Source organism: Podarcis vaucheri (genome assembly GCF_965113315.1).
Source record: "Podarcis vaucheri genome assembly, chromosome: 8".
Taxonomy (NCBI): Eukaryota; Metazoa; Chordata; class Lepidosauria; order Squamata; family Lacertidae; genus Podarcis; species Podarcis vaucheri.
The window spans coordinates 56,161,388-56,178,048 of NC_138766.1; the positions used below are offsets into that span (position 1 = coordinate 56,161,388).

Sequence of the window (16,661 nt, forward strand, 5' to 3'; positions counted from 1 at the left end):
AAAAAGGGGCATTCTGGGAGTCTTGCAGGATAGGGCAAGAAAGGACTTGCACCTCTTCGAAAACTTCTGCATAAACAGGAGGTGCTGAGCTACTGAGCTAGCAATCCTTCCAAATAAGTCATATACAATCCAGTACAATTCTCTGTATGTTTATTTGGTTTTAATTACATAATTATTAAATTTTCCAATTACAGAACTATGGTTTGTTTTATAAGGACTAGTTAGCTTTGTCATCCTTATCAAATCTTTCTGAAAGAGCTCTTAATATATTTCCTGGCATTTTTTGGTGTCTATCCCGAAGATTTTCAAGTGCAGTCTTGGTCTGTTGAAAAAACAAAAACAAAGGAATACATTATGTTATAGCTAAAGGAATAGGAGAAAGCTAAAGGAGTCAGACCCAGTAGCATTAAAAAAATCCCACTTTTTCCAGCTAAAGAAGCACAATATGTAATTTCTTTCTGGGATCAGAAGTAAGGGCAGATAAGGATTTTTAGCTAATTGTGGTAGGAAACCATCTCTCCAGATCCTAAGGCATATGCAACTGGCTCCCCAGCAAAGGATAGGGAGGAAATTACTGTCTCCTTGCTTATTGAACCTTGAGCATGAACCCATAATGCTCACTCAGACCCTGCTCTGCAGTGTTCAGCCAAAATGCATATACCAGGCCTAAGAGGACCTATGCAAGTCCTACCAGGCATACTGCCTTGGCAGGTCCCTAAAGGGCACCCTTAACACAATAATGCCTCAGTAAAGCTAATCTTTCTCTCCACAACTTTCTCATCTGTACAGATTTAACGCGGTAGGAGCAAACAAACCACACCACTGTCAATTGACAATGACTGCATCCTAACAATGTGAAATAAAAGGAAGGAACCACAGGACAACCAAGGAATCAACCCCCACACACCCGCAAAAATAAATTACTTCTACGCCCCTTCAAACAAGCCACCAAAAGCCGGAACTAGATGTGGGGAGGGAAAAGGTGAAGCAGGAATGAAAGCAGAAAGTTCTTGGGGGAGACGAGAGCAACCATGAATATTAAGGGTCTGGAAAGGAAACCTTATGAGCAACAGTGAAAGAAGCTGGGTATTTTCAGCCTGAAAAATAGGGGACTGAGAAGAGTTATGATAGCCATTTTCAAATATCTTAAGGGCTGTCACATGGAAGATGGAGTAAGCTTATTTTCTCCTGCTCTGCAGGGTCGGCCTCAAACCAATGCCTTATAATCATCATCATCATCATTTTTTAAATTTATACTCCACCCATCTGACAGGGTTTCCATGGCCACTCTTCAAGTTGCAAGAAAGGAAATTCCACCTGAACATCAGGAAGAGCTTTCTGACAGTGAAAGCTGTTTTGACAGTGCAACAGTCTCCCCTGAGAGGTTGTGAAGGTGTTTAATAATAATAATTTATTTGTATCCCGCCATCCCTGGCCAAAGCTGGGCTCAGAGCGCTAACATCATATAAGACAATATGCATAAAAACATTTAAGATACATCCCACAATTAATTCAAACAAATTAAAATTAAAACTGGACAAGTGACAATCTTCAGGGTAAAATTGAAAGTGGTTACCAACTGTAACCACTGATTTCCACTGATAATATAAGCACCTTTGAGTGGGCTGGGAACCTCCTTCATGCTTCCCCCCCCCCAAAGATCTTTATTGAAACTTAACATATACACATAATAACCCAAATTCCCAATGATTCCCTCACATAAAATATAATACCTAAATTACAACAGCTGCATAATTATACACTTAATTATAAAAACCACCACCCACCCTCTACTTCCCTCCACAGCAATTCCACTTCTTTATATTTCTTTCTACCTTTTCCCCCTTGCATTCTATAATAAATTATTTTTGTTAAATTCTGATTTTTCCTTCTTTCTTTATTGGTTTTGTTATTGTTTACATTTTGCATTCTAAGCCTATTAGCATGTCATTTTTAGAACAATATTTTGACATATAATCTTCAAAATACTTCCACTCCATTCTTAACTTTTGATTTGAATGATATATTATAACTGAAGTTAATTTTGCCAATTCTATATACTCACTTAATTTACAAATCCACTCTTCCTTTGTTGGTGTGTCCTGAGATTTCCATTTAGTGGCAATCACTACCCTGGCAGCTGTTGTTGCATATATTATTTTTTCATATGTGGTATGTCTTTACCCACCAACCCTAACAGATAAGCTTCAGGATTTTTTTATCAAGGGTTTTTTAAGCAATTTCTAAAGTTCCTCATGTATTATTCCCCAAAACTTCTTTATTTTCTTGCAACCCCACCACATATGAATTATCGTTCCAGGTTCTTTGTTACATTTCCAACAAAGGTTGGATTTTAATTATAAATTTTGGCGAGTTTAACTGGTGTTAAATACCACCTGTAAAACATTTAAACAGAATTTTCCTTTATCGTATAGCAAGTGGTAAAGCGGATGTTCTCGCACCAGAGTTTCTCCCATTGTTCTAAATATATAGCGTGGCCGATATCTTTTGCCCATTTGCCCATTGTTTCTTTTACCTCTTCATCCATCAAATCATAGTCCAATAATAGAGTGTAAATTTTCGATAATAATTTCCTATTGTTTTGTAATACAATGGTGCTAAATAGCAATTGTTCTTTGGCAAAACCTTTTCTTTTATCTGCCTTAAACACACTTTTAAATTGTATATATTGCCAATTATCCATCCCATATTGTTTTAATTCTTCATATGTTTTTAATTTTAACTTTCCTTGGTCTTCTTCCAGTATTTGTCTATATGTTGCCCAGTTTGGATTCATATTGAGTTTTTTAACTGCATGGGCTTCTAATGGAGAGATCCATATAGGAACTTGTGGCTCTAATAGCGGTTTATATTTATTCCAAACTTGAATAAATATAAATTTATGAATTTCTGAGTATATGATTTTTGAAGCCATTATGTACCTTAACCTTCTTGTACGCTTGGTAGGCATGCCATCCATACCTATTGTCAAAACCTTCTAGATTTAAAATACTAGTGTTTTCCAATATAATCCATTATTTTAGCCACGCCAGACATTCTGCTTCATAGTATAATTTTAAATTCGGTAATGCCAGTCCTCCTCTCTCCCTTTTATCTGTTAATAGTTTATACTTTATGCGTGGTTTTTTGGTTTGCCATATGAATTTTGTTAGATATTTTCTCCATTCATCAAAACAATTTTCTTTAATTATTATTGGTATTGTTTGGAACATATATATCATTTTGGGTAAAACGTTCATCTTAATTATAGATATTCTCCCCATTAATGTCAGCTTTAATCTACTCCAGGTTTCTAGATCTCTTCTAATTTCCTTCCAGGCTTTTTCATAATTGTTTCCAAATAGATTGATCTTTTTCATCGTTAATTCTATACCTAAATGTTTTGCTTTTGTTTTGTAACAATTTCCAAACCTAATTTCTTCTGTAATTTGTTCTTTTCTAATTCCTGTATGTTTTTTACCATAAGTTTTGTTTTTGACATATTTATCTTGAAGCCTGCTACTTTCCCAAACTCATTAATTATCCTCAATGCTTTCATTAAACTGCTTTCTGACTCCTTGGTTGTTAATATAATATCGTCCGCAAAAGCTTTAATTTTGAAAACATCCTTGCCTAATGTAATTCCCTTTATCTCTTTTTCTTATTTTTCATGCTTGTTCTTATACAAGGAGAAAATGAGTCAGACACAACCCTGACCAAAGGCCTGGCGGAACAGCTCCGTCTTGCAGGCCCTGCAGAAAGATGTCAAATCCCACAGGGCCCTAGTCACTTGTGAGAGAGCGTTCCACCAGGCTGGGGCCACGGCCGAAAACGCCCTGGCTCTGGTTGAGGCCAGTCTGATCTCCCTGGTGCCCAGAATCTTTAGGATGTTGTTATTTGCAGACCGCAAGGTCCTCCGTGGGGCATACCAGGAGAGGCGGTCCCGTAGGTAGGAGGTTAAGCAGAGGCTGGATGGCCATCTGTCATGGATGCTTTAGCTGATATTCCTTCAGTGCAGAGGAGTAGACTAGATGACCCTTGGGTCCCTTTCAACTCTAAGATTCTATGATTCTATATCTAAAAATGTGTTGGGGATTCAAAGTTGGTAGCTCAGAGGGCATTTAATTAGTCTCAACACGTTAAGCAGAGGAGAAGCTGAGTGATGAATATAATGCACAAAAATATATATAATAAAGCCTAGCTCTGGGCCATACAGAATGAGAAGCCAGTATGCAGAATACAATTTAGAACTGAGAAAGTGAAAAAACAATAGGGAAGATTATTCTGTTTTATATTTCCTGGTACTTACTTTTTCAGCCAGCTCTGTGGCAGTTATATTTGGATCATATGGGATGGGTTCTCCAATATATGTCCTCAATTTCACTGGAAACCCTCCATATACAGGAAGGAGTAAACGTCGAGTTTTCTCATATATCCATCTTGTCAACCCTGTGTAGGAAAGGGAAAAAATTCTGAAAGAATGTGACTCCATATCAAATGGATGAGACAAAGAAGCTTTGAATCGGCCAACAAACTCGGCAGGATGTTAACCTGGTTAATAAAGAAAAGGCAAAAAGATAAAATTATAGGTAAAATAATAGATCAAGGGGAAGAGATAGTAGACCCAGAAAAAATAGAACAGTGCTTTGTAAATTATTATAAAAAACTGTACAAATCAGAAGATAAAGATGAGAATAAAATAAATGATTACCTACAACAAAACAAATTACTGGTAATATTAGAAGAGGAACATAGTTATTTAAATTCAACTATCAAAATAGAAGAAATACTAAAAGTAATGAAAAACAAACAAAAGTTGGGGAATCTCCAGGCCCAGATGGAATCTCAATTGTTTACTATAAAAAAAAAAACTAGACGAAGCCATACTTCCAACCCTGAAAAAGATTATGAGCAAAATATTAGAGAATGGGAAGACACCGGAGTCATGGAAAGAAGCCTTAATAACCTTGATCCCGAAACAAGGAGCAGATCTGATGAATACCAAAAACTATAGACCAATTTCATTACTAAATTTGGATTACAAAAATTTTACAGGAATACTTGCAAACAGATTAAAAAAGATATTAAATAGAATAATTAATGAAGACTGGGCTGGCTTCCTCCTGGGAAGACAAATATATAACAATACAAGAAAAAATATCAATTTATTAGAATATTTGGGGGGAGGTTGGAATAAAAGGCTGTCCATTCTTGCCACTTTTATTTATCACCATATTAGAAACATTAGTAACAGCTATAAGGAAAGAACCAAAAATAAAAGGTATTTATTTGGGCAACAGATATTATAAACTCAAAGCCTTTGCCTCATCATACCTCATCATAACCACCGAGAACCCAATAGAGAGCATATTAGAAAAACTGACAAAAATGGATGAATTCAGGAAAGTCTCAGCTTTAAACTAAACACAAAACAAAATTATTAGTGAAAAAATGTGTGAAGAAGAAAACAGAGGATTGTAAACTAAAACAGGATTAAAAATAACAAATAAGGTGAAATACCTAGGCATCTGGATCACAACAAAAAATATAAACCTCTACAATTACAATTATGTAAAAAAAATTGGAAAGAAATAAAAAAAGATTTGGAAATTTGGAGGAGGTTAAATCTGTCGCTGTGGGGCGGGATGTCCATAATTAAAATGACAATGCTACCAAAGATGTTGTTCCTATTCCAAACATTACCAATAATCAGTGGAGTTAAATGTTTTAAAGATTGGCAAAAAGATCTGGCAAAATTAATTTGGCAGGGTAAAAAACCTGGAATAAAATTACTAACAGAGATTAGAGGCAGAGGTGGATTTGCAGTTCCAGAAGTAAAAGGAGTGATACTAAAGTGGGTGCAAGATCTGGGTTATCCTATAGAATTACAAAAATGGGAAGAGCTGTGGAGAAAGAATCTAAGATTCACAGCGTGTTACTTAAAGAAAGGTTTATGAAAATGCAGTTTAGATTGTATTTAACCCCTTCAAAAGTAGCCAAAATGACTAAAAATTATGATAATAAATGTTGGAGATGCAAATTATATGAGGGAACCTTTTTCCATATGTTGTGGATGTGTCCAGGAATCAAAAAATCTGGGACACGACCTACGAGGAATTAACAAAAATATTAAAATTTATATTACAAAAAACCCCGGAAGCAATCTTACTAGGGATCTTAACAAATAACATCCCAAAAGAAAGCAAGAGGATATTCCTATTCACAGTGACTGCATCTAGAGTGCTAGTAGCTAAGTATTGGAAGAGTGAATTTATCTCATCGAGAGAGGAATGGCAGTTAAAACTCTGCGAGTACTTGGAACTAATGAAAATGACGGAATCAATAAGAAACAAATCAGCAGACAAAGTCAAAAAAGAATGGGAATGTTTCAACAATTATTTAATGAAACAAGGTTATACTACTAAGACTTGGTTGTGTCTTGAATAACTCCGCAAATAGTGACATACTGTTTCCTCATACCAAGATGAGGATAAAATATTAAATACAAGGGGGAAAGTCAGCTAATGCAAATTGAAATCATAATGAGGCAGAAGGAAGCTGTCAGGGTTACTTCCAGATCCTAGCTCACAGAGGATCACGCTAGCCAGCGGTTGTTGATTAAAAGTCTTTATTGAGTTACAGTCTCCATTCTTGAGCTGCTACGTGCAACCCTACGCCTTATGCTTAGGTCGGCGAAGCTCCTTCTGAGTCTCCGCCCCTTGCGCACCAACTTAATATCCTAGCCCTGCTCCACCTTTTCCGCCTGACAGTTCTCCTCTGGGTCCCTCTGCCCCCCTGGGTCTCTCCCTTCCGGGATTCTTCTGACGCTGACCCCCCTGACTCCCCTGTCTCCTTGCGCCGGGCTTTAGGACCTGGCTCTCTTTCCGGGCTGCCTACTGCGCCACCTTCCTGTGCATTTGAACTTGGCGCGCGCGCCCAACCTTCCACTTTCCGTCTAACTGTCACTTCGCTCCCCGATGAAGGTGTGGCCACTCCTGACTCGTGCCCTCCCTCCTGTTGTGAGCTGCCAGCGCTAGTTCCCAGGCGCTCTTCCTCTTCCCTACTCTCTGGCGGTGACGTAGGTCCCGATCTCCAACTGCTCCCCTCTGAGTCCCCTCTGGCTCTTTCTTCCTGGGGTGTCCCCCTAGTCTCCCCCCTTGCCCTTGCCACTGGTGCTCCTCTTTGTGAATCTTCTGATTCACTGGACAGACTCGGAGATCTCGGGTCGTCGTCGTCACTCATCCTTTCTTCTGCCTCCTCCCCCTCGCTCTCTGTTTCCTCCCTTGCCCTCGCCTCTGCTCCTGAACCCCTGACATCCATCCCCCCCTCAAAGCCCCCCCTTCCCCCCTCCCCTCCCTCCGGTGCGGGAACTGGGTGCTGCAGTGTCAAAGGGACGAATGTCGGGTACAGTTCGCTTCCCGTGGCCGGCCTCCATCCGCAGACTCCCGGTTCTTCCTCCCTGCTCTCGTCAACGACGGTCACCTCTGCTTCCATCTCCGTGCCGCCGTGCTCGAGACCCTGGTTGTCCCCGAAAAAGTCCATGTCGGTCTCTCCCTCGCTTCCTTCTGTAGGCGTAGCTCGTCCTGGACCCTCCAGCCACTTCCTGCGCCACTGCTCCTCTGGTCGATCATCCCACCAATACGAGGGTTCTGAGGCAGATCCCGAGGGTGACCCCTCCGGGGAACGGGCGTCTCGTGTCGGTTCCTCATCCGAGTCGAACCCCCGGAACGTGCTGGCTGAAAGCGTGGGCGTGAAAAGCCAGTCGTCGAAAAAGTCCGCCGGCATTGGCCTATGGGGAAAGAGGGCATGAAACTCTTCCTTGAGCAGAGGTTCATCTAGAGCGTAGCCCGGCACCCAGCTGTTGGCATTGGCCGGGGTGCCCTCCTTAGCGAGAAGGTATTCTACCCCCTCTTCCCCCCATCTGGAGTCCAAAATCTCCGTGACTTCGTTGAGGCGCACCTCCTCCCCGTGCCACTCCCCGTTGCCTGGTTCCCTCTCGGAGCGGACTCGGCGCCGTGCCGGGTTCCTGAAACCTGTGCGGTGCCTTGTAGGGAGTGAGCACCGATCTGTGGAACACCGGATGCATTCTGGAACCCTCCGGAAGCGCCAGCCTGAAAGCCACCGGGTTGACCTGCTCTTCGACTTGGTAGGGCCCCAGTTGCTTATGCCCTAGTTTCTTCTTGGCCAACGACCTGGCCGGCACTGCGTGGGCTGCTAACCAGACCCAGTCTCCCACCTGGATCTCTTCGCCAACCCTTCTGTGTTTGTCTGCCTGCACTTTGTATGCGTGTTTGGCCAGCTCCAGGTGCCGCCGCAGCTGATCGTGAACCTCTTGCAACTCCGACGCGAACGCATCTGCTGTCTGCGGCTCCCCCTCCACCAGTCTTTCCAGTCCCGGGAAGGTTCTGGGGTGCCTCCCGTTGTTGGCGAAGAACGGCGTGACCCCCGTGGACACGTGCTTCGTGTTGTTGTAGGCGAACTCGGCGAGCGGCAGGTAATCCACCCACGTCGCAGGCTGTTGATTCGCATAGCATCTCAGGTACTGCTGCATGATGGCATTGACCCGCTCCGCTTGCCCGTTGGTCTGCGGGTGTCTCGCCGACGCCAGGTTGATCTTGACGTTTAGGAAGCCCATCAGCTTCTGCCAGAAGTTCGAGATGAACTGCCGCCCGCGGTCGGACAGAATAGACCGTGGCAGACCGTGAACCTTGAACACGTGGTCTATGAACAGTTTGGCGGTTTGTTCCGCCGTGGCCACCTTCGCACACGGGATGAAATGCGCCATCTTGGAGAACAAGTCCACCACCACCAGCACGGCCGTCTTGCCCCTCGAGCTGGGCAGATCCGTGACGAAGTCCAGGGCGACTCTCTCCCATGGCTCGACCGGAGTTTGCAGCGGTTCCAACAGTCCGGCCGGCGGTCTGTGCACTGGTTTGGCCCTCTGGCAGGTGTCGCACCTCGCCACGTAGTCCGCGACCTCCCCTCTCATTCCGGGCCACCAGAAATCCCTGGCGACTAATTCCACCGTCTTCTCCTTGCCAAAGTGCCCGGCAGTGGGCGCGTCGTGCAGCTGATGCAGTACCTTGGCGCGAAGTTCGTCTCCCGGCACGTAGATGGCCCCTTTGCGGATGAGCAATCCATCTCTCAGCTGGAACCCGTTGGTCGCTGCCGTGCCCCTTCGCATCTCAGCCATCTTTGCTTGCGCGAAAGAGTCATTCTGCAACGCTTGTCGCACCGCCTCCAGGTCCACTGTCGCCGCAGCGCACGCCCACACTGTTGGCGCGAAGATGTGCATGGCGGCCGCTGGCGTGGCGTCCTCCAGATACTGTGGCTTACGGGATAGCGCGTCCGCCATGATGTTGGTGTCCCCCGGGACATACTCTATTCGGAAGTCGAAATTCGCAAAGAACTCAGCCCAACGTATCTGCCTCTGGTTCAGGAACTGTGCCGTGCGCCAGTGCTCCAGATTCTTGTGGTCCGTGCAGACCTGCACCGTGTGCTTGGCTCCAATCAGGAAGTGCCTCCATGCTTTGAACGCTGCATGAATAGCCAGCAACTCCCTGTCCCAGATGGTGTAATTCTGTTCGGACTTGCTGAGCTTCCTGGAGTAAAACGCTCCGGGCCTCCAAACCCCCTGCGGGTCCTTCTGCAGCAGGACTGCTCCGACGGCCCTGTCCGAGGCGTCTGTTTCAACTCTCATCGGCCTGCTAGGATCGACATGAAGCAGCTGTTCCTCCGAGGCGAAAAGACGCTTGAGTGCCTGAAAGGACTGCTCCGCCTGCGCTGTCCAGATGAACTTCTTTTTCTTGGAACTGAGCGTGTCTGTAATGGCTGCAGTCTGCATAGCGAAGCCTTTGATGAACTTGCGATAGAAGTTCGCGAAGCCGACAAATCGTTGGACCTCCTTCCGGTTGCGTGGGCTTTTCCAATCCAACACCGCTCGAACCTTGGCGCTGTCCATGGCGAGCCCCTTGTCAGACAACCTGTATCCCAGGAAATCCACCTCCGTCACGTCGAATTGGCACTTCTCCAGCTTGGCGTAAAGCCTATGTTGCTGGAGCCTGCTCAGCACTTCCCTGACGTGTCTGTCATGCTCCTGCTGCGATTCCGAAAAGATCAGGATGTCATCCAAGAAACAGACGCACGTCTTGTAGAGGAGCCCCGCCAACACGTGATGCATGAAAGCTTGAAAAACGTGGGAGCCATTTTGCAATCCAAAAGGCATAACTCTATATTCGTAGGTGCCCAGGGGTGTGAACATGGCTGTCTTCCACTCATCTCCTTCCCGCATGCGAATCAGGTTGTACGCCCCTCGCAGGTCCAACTTGGTGAACACGCTGCCCTTGCGTACTTTCGCGAGGAGGTCGTCGATTCGGGGCATGGGGAAGTCCGACGGCTTGGTGACACTGTTCAAAATGCGGTAGTCCACCACGAGCCTTTTCTGGGGCGTGTCTCGCTTCTTCACAAAGAATACAGGACTGCCCCCCGCTGCCTGGGACTCTCGGATGAAACCGCGTTTCAAATTATGATCAATGAACTCCTTGAGTTCCTGCAGTTCGTCTTCAGACATGGAATACAGCTTCCCTTTGGGCAGCGCCGCCCCCGGCAGCAGGTCAATCTTGCAGTCATATGGTCTGTGGGGGGGTAGCTTGTCTGCCTCCTTCTCGCAGAAAACCTCCAAAAATTCTGCGTACTTGTGGGGAATCGCTTGCAGCGTGCCGAGCAGCAGCTGTGACTCCTCTTGCTCCCCTTCTTGCTGGGGCATGATGCAGTGTTCAGCACAAAAGGAAGAACCGAAGGTCAGCTGCCTCTGGTACCAAGCCAGCGTCGGGCTGTGCCTGTCCAGCCAACTCATGCCCAATACGATAGGCGTGTCTGAGAGTTGAGTGACGTTGAAGCTGATAATCTCCTTGTGATTTCCAAGCCGCAGCACCATAGGTGGCGTCTGCTTCACCACTTGCCCCCCTAACAGCTCCCTGCCATCCACCGTGACAACCTGCAGTGGCAGCGCGGCAGGCAGCAACTGTATAGCGTGCCGGTCGACAAAGTCCTGCCCTATGAAGTCTGCATTGCTTCCCGAGTCGACGGTGATTGGCACGTCCATGGTGATTCCATTGGGTAGCTGGAGCGATGCGGTGAGCCTCACTACTGGCTTGGGGGGCGGGGGGTCCATGGGCGGTAAAATCTCTGGGGACTGCTTCACTGACACGTCTGGCTGGGCCCCAGTGCCACCTCTTCCAGCCAGACATCGTCGTTTCCCTGCTGTGGTTCTGCTTGCTGCGTTGCTGCAGTCACCATTGCTGAGGCTGCAGTGTGCTTGTGGAGCCTCCGGGGACACTCTTTCGCCAAATGGCCTGGATCCTCGCAGATGTAACACTTCCTGTTCCCTCTAGGAGGCTTCGCTTTCACTGCTGCCGGTGCTAGGGCTCTGGCTGCTGACTGAGCCCTTGCACTCCCAACCTCCATCGGTTCCACCCCTCCCCCTGTTGGGGGCGTGGATTGCGCACGCGCTGCTTCTCTGGGAAGGAAGGAGGAGCCCCTGGCTGGTTCGCGCCCGCTGCGCCCTTCGTCCCTGCTCCACGGACGTTCTTCCAGCCGCACTCCCACCGCCAGCGCCCTCTGAACGATCTCCTGCGTGGTCCGGGGTCTCTCCCCCCTCGCAATCTCATCTTTCACCGAGCTGTTCAAGCCCTCCCAAAAAAGGTCTCTGACGGGAGCCGAATCTCTGTCCCATTCCAGGGCACTGACCAAAGCGAAAAAGCGGGCATGATATTGCCGTACGCTGGCCCTCCCTTGTCTTAGTCCGTGCACCTCCCTTCGGGCAAGATCCACGTCAATGCTTGATAAAAAACAGCCATCCATCGCTTTAATAAAGGCGTCCGCATTTTGGAGCGCAGGATCCTTATCCCTCCACAAATTGCGCAGCCATGCTTTAGCGTCTCCATGCAAATGGGACATGATGAACCCCACTTTCTCTTGTTCATCTCTAAAGTCTTTGTGCAGTAGTTGTAGTGCACACATTACGTCTGCTCTAAAATTGGGGTACTGTTGCAAATTCCCATCGAAGTGCGAGACCAGACTGCCTGTGCGTCTCCCCAACCCAATCCCCTCTGATTTGGGTGTCTGTTGCCCCTGCTTCGTAAGCACGTCCAACCTGACCTGGAGATCCCTGTAGGCGGCCGCTGCGTCCTCCTCTCTCTTCCTGGACGCCACCGCCTCGGCAGTCAGTCATGAAACCGCGTCTCTGAGTTCCGTTATTTGCTGTTCGGCCGTCATATTGTCTACCGTTCGTGAGCTTTCTTGTAGGCACCCGCTTTCCCTCCTCTCCGCGAGGTCGTGGATGTCCACAATTTGAAGAGAAGGAGCTTACTGTCAGGGTTACTTCCAGATCCTAGCTCACAGAGGATCACGCTAGCCAGCGGTTGTTGATTAAAAGTCTTTATTGAGTTACAGTCTCCATTCTTGAGCTGCTACGTGCAACCCTACGCCTTATGCTTAGGTCGGCGAAGCTCCTTCTGAGTCTCCGCCCCTTGCGCACCAACTTAATATCCTAGCCCTGCTCCACCTTTTCCGCCTGACAGTTCTCCTCTGGGTCCCTCTGCCCCCCTGGGTCTCTCCCTTCCGGGATTCTTCTGACGCTGACCCCCCTGACTCCCCTGTCTCCTTGCGCCGGGCTTTAGGACCTGGCTCTCTTTCCGGGCTGCCTACTGCGCCACCTTCCTGTGCATTTGAACTTGGCGCGCGCGCCCAACCTTCCACTTTCCGTCTAACCGTCACTTCGCTCCCCGATGAAGGTGTGGCCACTCCTGACTCGTGCCCTCCCTCCTGTTGTGAGCTGCCAGCGCTAGTTCCCAGGCGCTCTTCCTCTTCCCTACTCTCTGGCGGTGACGTAGGTCCCGATCTCCAACTGCTCCCCTCTGAGTCCCCTCTGGCTCTTTCTTCCTGGGGTGTCCCCCTAGTCTCCCCCCTTGCCCTTGCCACTGGTGCTCCTCTTTGTGAATCTTCTGATTCACTGGACAGACTCGGAGATCTCGGGTCGTCGTCGTCACTCATCCTTTCTTCTGCCTCCTCCCCCTCGCTCTCTGTTTCCTCCCTTGCCCTCGCCTCTGCTCCTGAACCCCTGACAGAAGCCAACACCAGTAACAAATAAATAAAGAGATTCAACCCATACTGAAGGTCACTATATATAAGAAATACTATTATAGGGTTGAATTATAGCAAATAGAATTTTTTTAGGAAAGAGGTCTTAAGGCAGTCTAAGTTATTATTTCGATAGAGTTAAACTTTGCTTAATTTTTGTTCGTTTCTTTTTCTTTTCTTTTTTATATCCTTTTCTATTCTATGTACGTTGATATGTATTCTTTCTCCTTTTTCCCTTTTCTTTTTTCTTTTTTTTCCAGGCAGGTTATTAAAGTATTCATTTGTTAACTATAGTTACAGGTAGGTAGCCGTGTTGGTCTGCCATAGTTGAAACAGCTGTCTGAAGAAGTGTGCATGCACACGAAAGCTCATACCAATAATTAACTTAGTTGGTCTCTAAGGTGCTACTGGAAGGATTTATTATTATTATTATTTGTTAACAATGTATTTATAAATGTTTTTTTGGGGGGATTTCTATAAAAATTTTCTGAAAGAATGAGACTCCATATCAAATTTGAAATTAGTTGGCATTTTGAGAGTTGGTAGGAAATAGATATTCATTTTTTAAAAAACACCATTATATATTATTAAAATGTATTTTGCCTGAAATTAGATATCTTGGTCAACCAAGGAACATAATAAATTTAACTCACTTATCTTTCCAAAGGTCCTGAATGCTTCAGAATCATTTTGTGCAAATATAGGGATGATGGGCTAAAAGAATAAAATAGGAAATAAACAATAACAGAAAGGTGAGACCTGGTTAATTACTTCACCCCAACCGTTCCACCTTAATTTTTGTTAAAGACTAGAAGGAATGATTCACACCCGGCATTATAATGACAAGACAGATGTGATTGGCTTCAGAATTCCTGACAGATCTATTCAAATATCTCAGATGAAGAAAAATCACAAGCTGTCCCCCAGATTTTGAGGAATTGAAGAGAGTAAGAAGAAAAAAGTTGTTTTTCTTATTAAACGTTATTGATTTCAGTAGCTTTTTTAAGAAGCAGGAGTGGGGAATCCATGGCTCTCCAGATATCATTTCACTCCATCCTCAGCTATGGAGGATGCTAGATCAAGGATGTCAACACAGTACGTCATATACAAGATAATTGTGAGGACAATGCAAATTGCCCAAAGATCACTCACCACTTTTGCCTCCAAAGCTAGCCGAGCGAAACCTGTGTGGTTACTCCATATTAAGCTGTAGTCATTACTAAAGTTTGCTTCTCTACCTCCACCAGGTGCAATGCCCAGTAAATGGCCTTTCTTCAGAATTTCCACACATTCAGCTTTATTGAAATCTCTCAATAAGAGCACATCACAAAACATCTTTGGCCCTAGAAGAAAGCCCCAAATAGAAAAATGCATTTTATATAGCTCTCATTTAGGAAATAGTGTGGATACTATACAAGTGTCTTCATTCCAAAGATTACTGATCAACTAGGATTTCATGGAAGGGGGACTTTATGCTAGTTCCCCTTTTGCTCACATGTTCTGGCTCATAGAGTGAGGCTGAGTGCTGGGGTGACCACCTTTTTGAGAAGTGTTCCTCAAGTCAAGTCTCTAGTACAATAGGTTGATATTCAAGTTTACATCATGATAAAAATACAGCCCAGGCATCACCAAACTCGGCCCTCCAGCGGTTTTGGGACTACAACTCCCATCATCCATAGCTAACAGGACCAGTGGTCAGGGATGATGGGAGTTGTAGTCCCAAAACTGCTGGAGGGCCGAGTTTGGGGGTGCCTGATACAGCCCATAGTGCCTTGCCGGACAATCTTCAATCTTCAATCTCCATATGCTGCTTGGGTTTTGGATACAGTAGACATTCACACATAGACAGATACAGACAGAGAGAGAGGAACCCATGCTGGTGGAAACCTGTCTCCACCAGCAGAAGCCCATCTTTTCACTCAGACAGGAGGTTAGATGCTCCATTAATTTACCCAATGGAATGCCCCTCTCTGTGCTACTGGGCCTGTTTGGGCTCTGACCTCACTTCTTTTGCTTTATTTTTAAAATTGACCTATGTGTGGTATCATAGTTTCCTGGTGTGGCTGCTGTGTGCATGCAGAGGAAGATGATGTGGGGGGAGTAGCAATCGAGGTTCCATGAACACTGTGTGAAAAGGATGCCACAAGTGTTTGCTTGCAGTGTCACGTGGGGGCATAAAAACTGTCTGTGAGAGTGCTTGATTGACCATGTGTTTGAGGGATCCATGCTTCCTGGGATCACTGCACATTGCTTAATAGGTTGGAGTTGCTATGTAAGTCATGGGCATGTATGTGTGCTTCTGCCCTTTTCCTTAGCTGTAGCTCCCATCCCATCCCAGTTGCCACTAAGTGTATATGAATACAGTGAATTGTTCACAGGAAGCTTGCTAGTGAACATACCCTCAAGTAGTTTCCCATACTTTGCATTGTTCTTCCCAGTAAGACACATCCATCTTTATTAATGACTGATTTTTGAGCCCAACAGGACCAGACTGGATCTGCCCTAACAGCCCATGACCTAGCTGACCTACTGTCTTTTCGTCTCCTGATTACCCTGAAATTACTTAGGCCTAGAAAAGACAGAGGGTCCTCAAGTGAGCCTTCCAGAACAAAGTTGGATCCAGAAGCCCATCAAACGGCAAACCCACTCCATCAAGGGGAGTGCAAACCTATCCAGAACAAGCAACTGACAAATTTGTCATACATTTCAAGATCCAAGCTCAACTTCTTTTTCCTCATCCATTTCTCCACTGCGTCCAGGCAATGGCTCACAGAATGCACAGGCTCTCCTGATTCAGATGCGATGGAGAAAGAGAGCTGAGTGTCATCAGCATACTGATGGTACATCTCCCCAAAACGTCTATTGCCTACTCCCTGCAGCATCCCATAGCATAGTGCTACTCCCTGGAATCGGTCCTAAAGATAGGATTGGAACCATGGTAATACAGTGCCCCCAATTCCCATTCCTTAGAAACAGTCCAGGACAATACCATAATCAATGGCATCAAATGCCTACAAGAGATCACGAAAAAAGAACAAGGTCACATGCCCCTTGTCCCACTTTCTTCGAATTCTGGCATCAGGAGTTGCTGTTGGAACCAAACTCCAGTTGAATATGATGCTGAGGATGGCAGTGGTTTGGGAGTGATATCCAGGGTCAAATTGTATGCAAAGCATTGTACAGCTGATGTTATGTTCCATGTATTTTCTCCCATGTTGGTAGCTGTGGCCCTGTGGGCTGAAGAGTTTAGGAACAAAATGGTGAGATTCTGTTGTGACAACCTGGCAGTGCTTTGCATTATCAACTTACAGCCCTCCCGTTTGCCTTGGTGCATACATTTGTTTTGCACTGCTTGGACTTCAGCATCCTATTCACAGAATAACTGGATAGCTGGTGCTGTCTTTCGGTTCCAGAAGAAGTGGTTCTGCAAGCTGGCACTGGGTGTTGTGCACAACCTGATGAGGATGCCAAGCAAACCTTGGCAACTGATACCTCAACTGGACATTTCTTCTACTCTGGCC

At 45.8% G+C, this 16,661-nt stretch overlaps 1 protein-coding gene across 1 annotated transcript in view; it reads right to left on the minus strand.

Moving 5' to 3' along the window:
- Positions 1-182: 182 nt before the first annotated feature.
- Positions 183-16,661, minus strand: part of LOC309539757 (uncharacterized protein) — a 51,075-nt gene continuing 34,596 nt past the window's right edge. The window contains exons 10-13 of the mRNA XM_082236106.1: positions 14,293-14,483; positions 13,794-13,854; positions 4,310-4,449; positions 183-322 (exon numbers count right to left, since the gene is read on the minus strand). Coding sequence (XP_082092232.1) covers positions 218-322; positions 4,310-4,449; positions 13,794-13,854; positions 14,293-14,483 — 497 coding nt within the window. The 3' untranslated portion in view covers positions 183-217. The remainder of the gene's footprint in view (positions 323-4,309; positions 4,450-13,793; positions 13,855-14,292; positions 14,484-16,661) is intronic.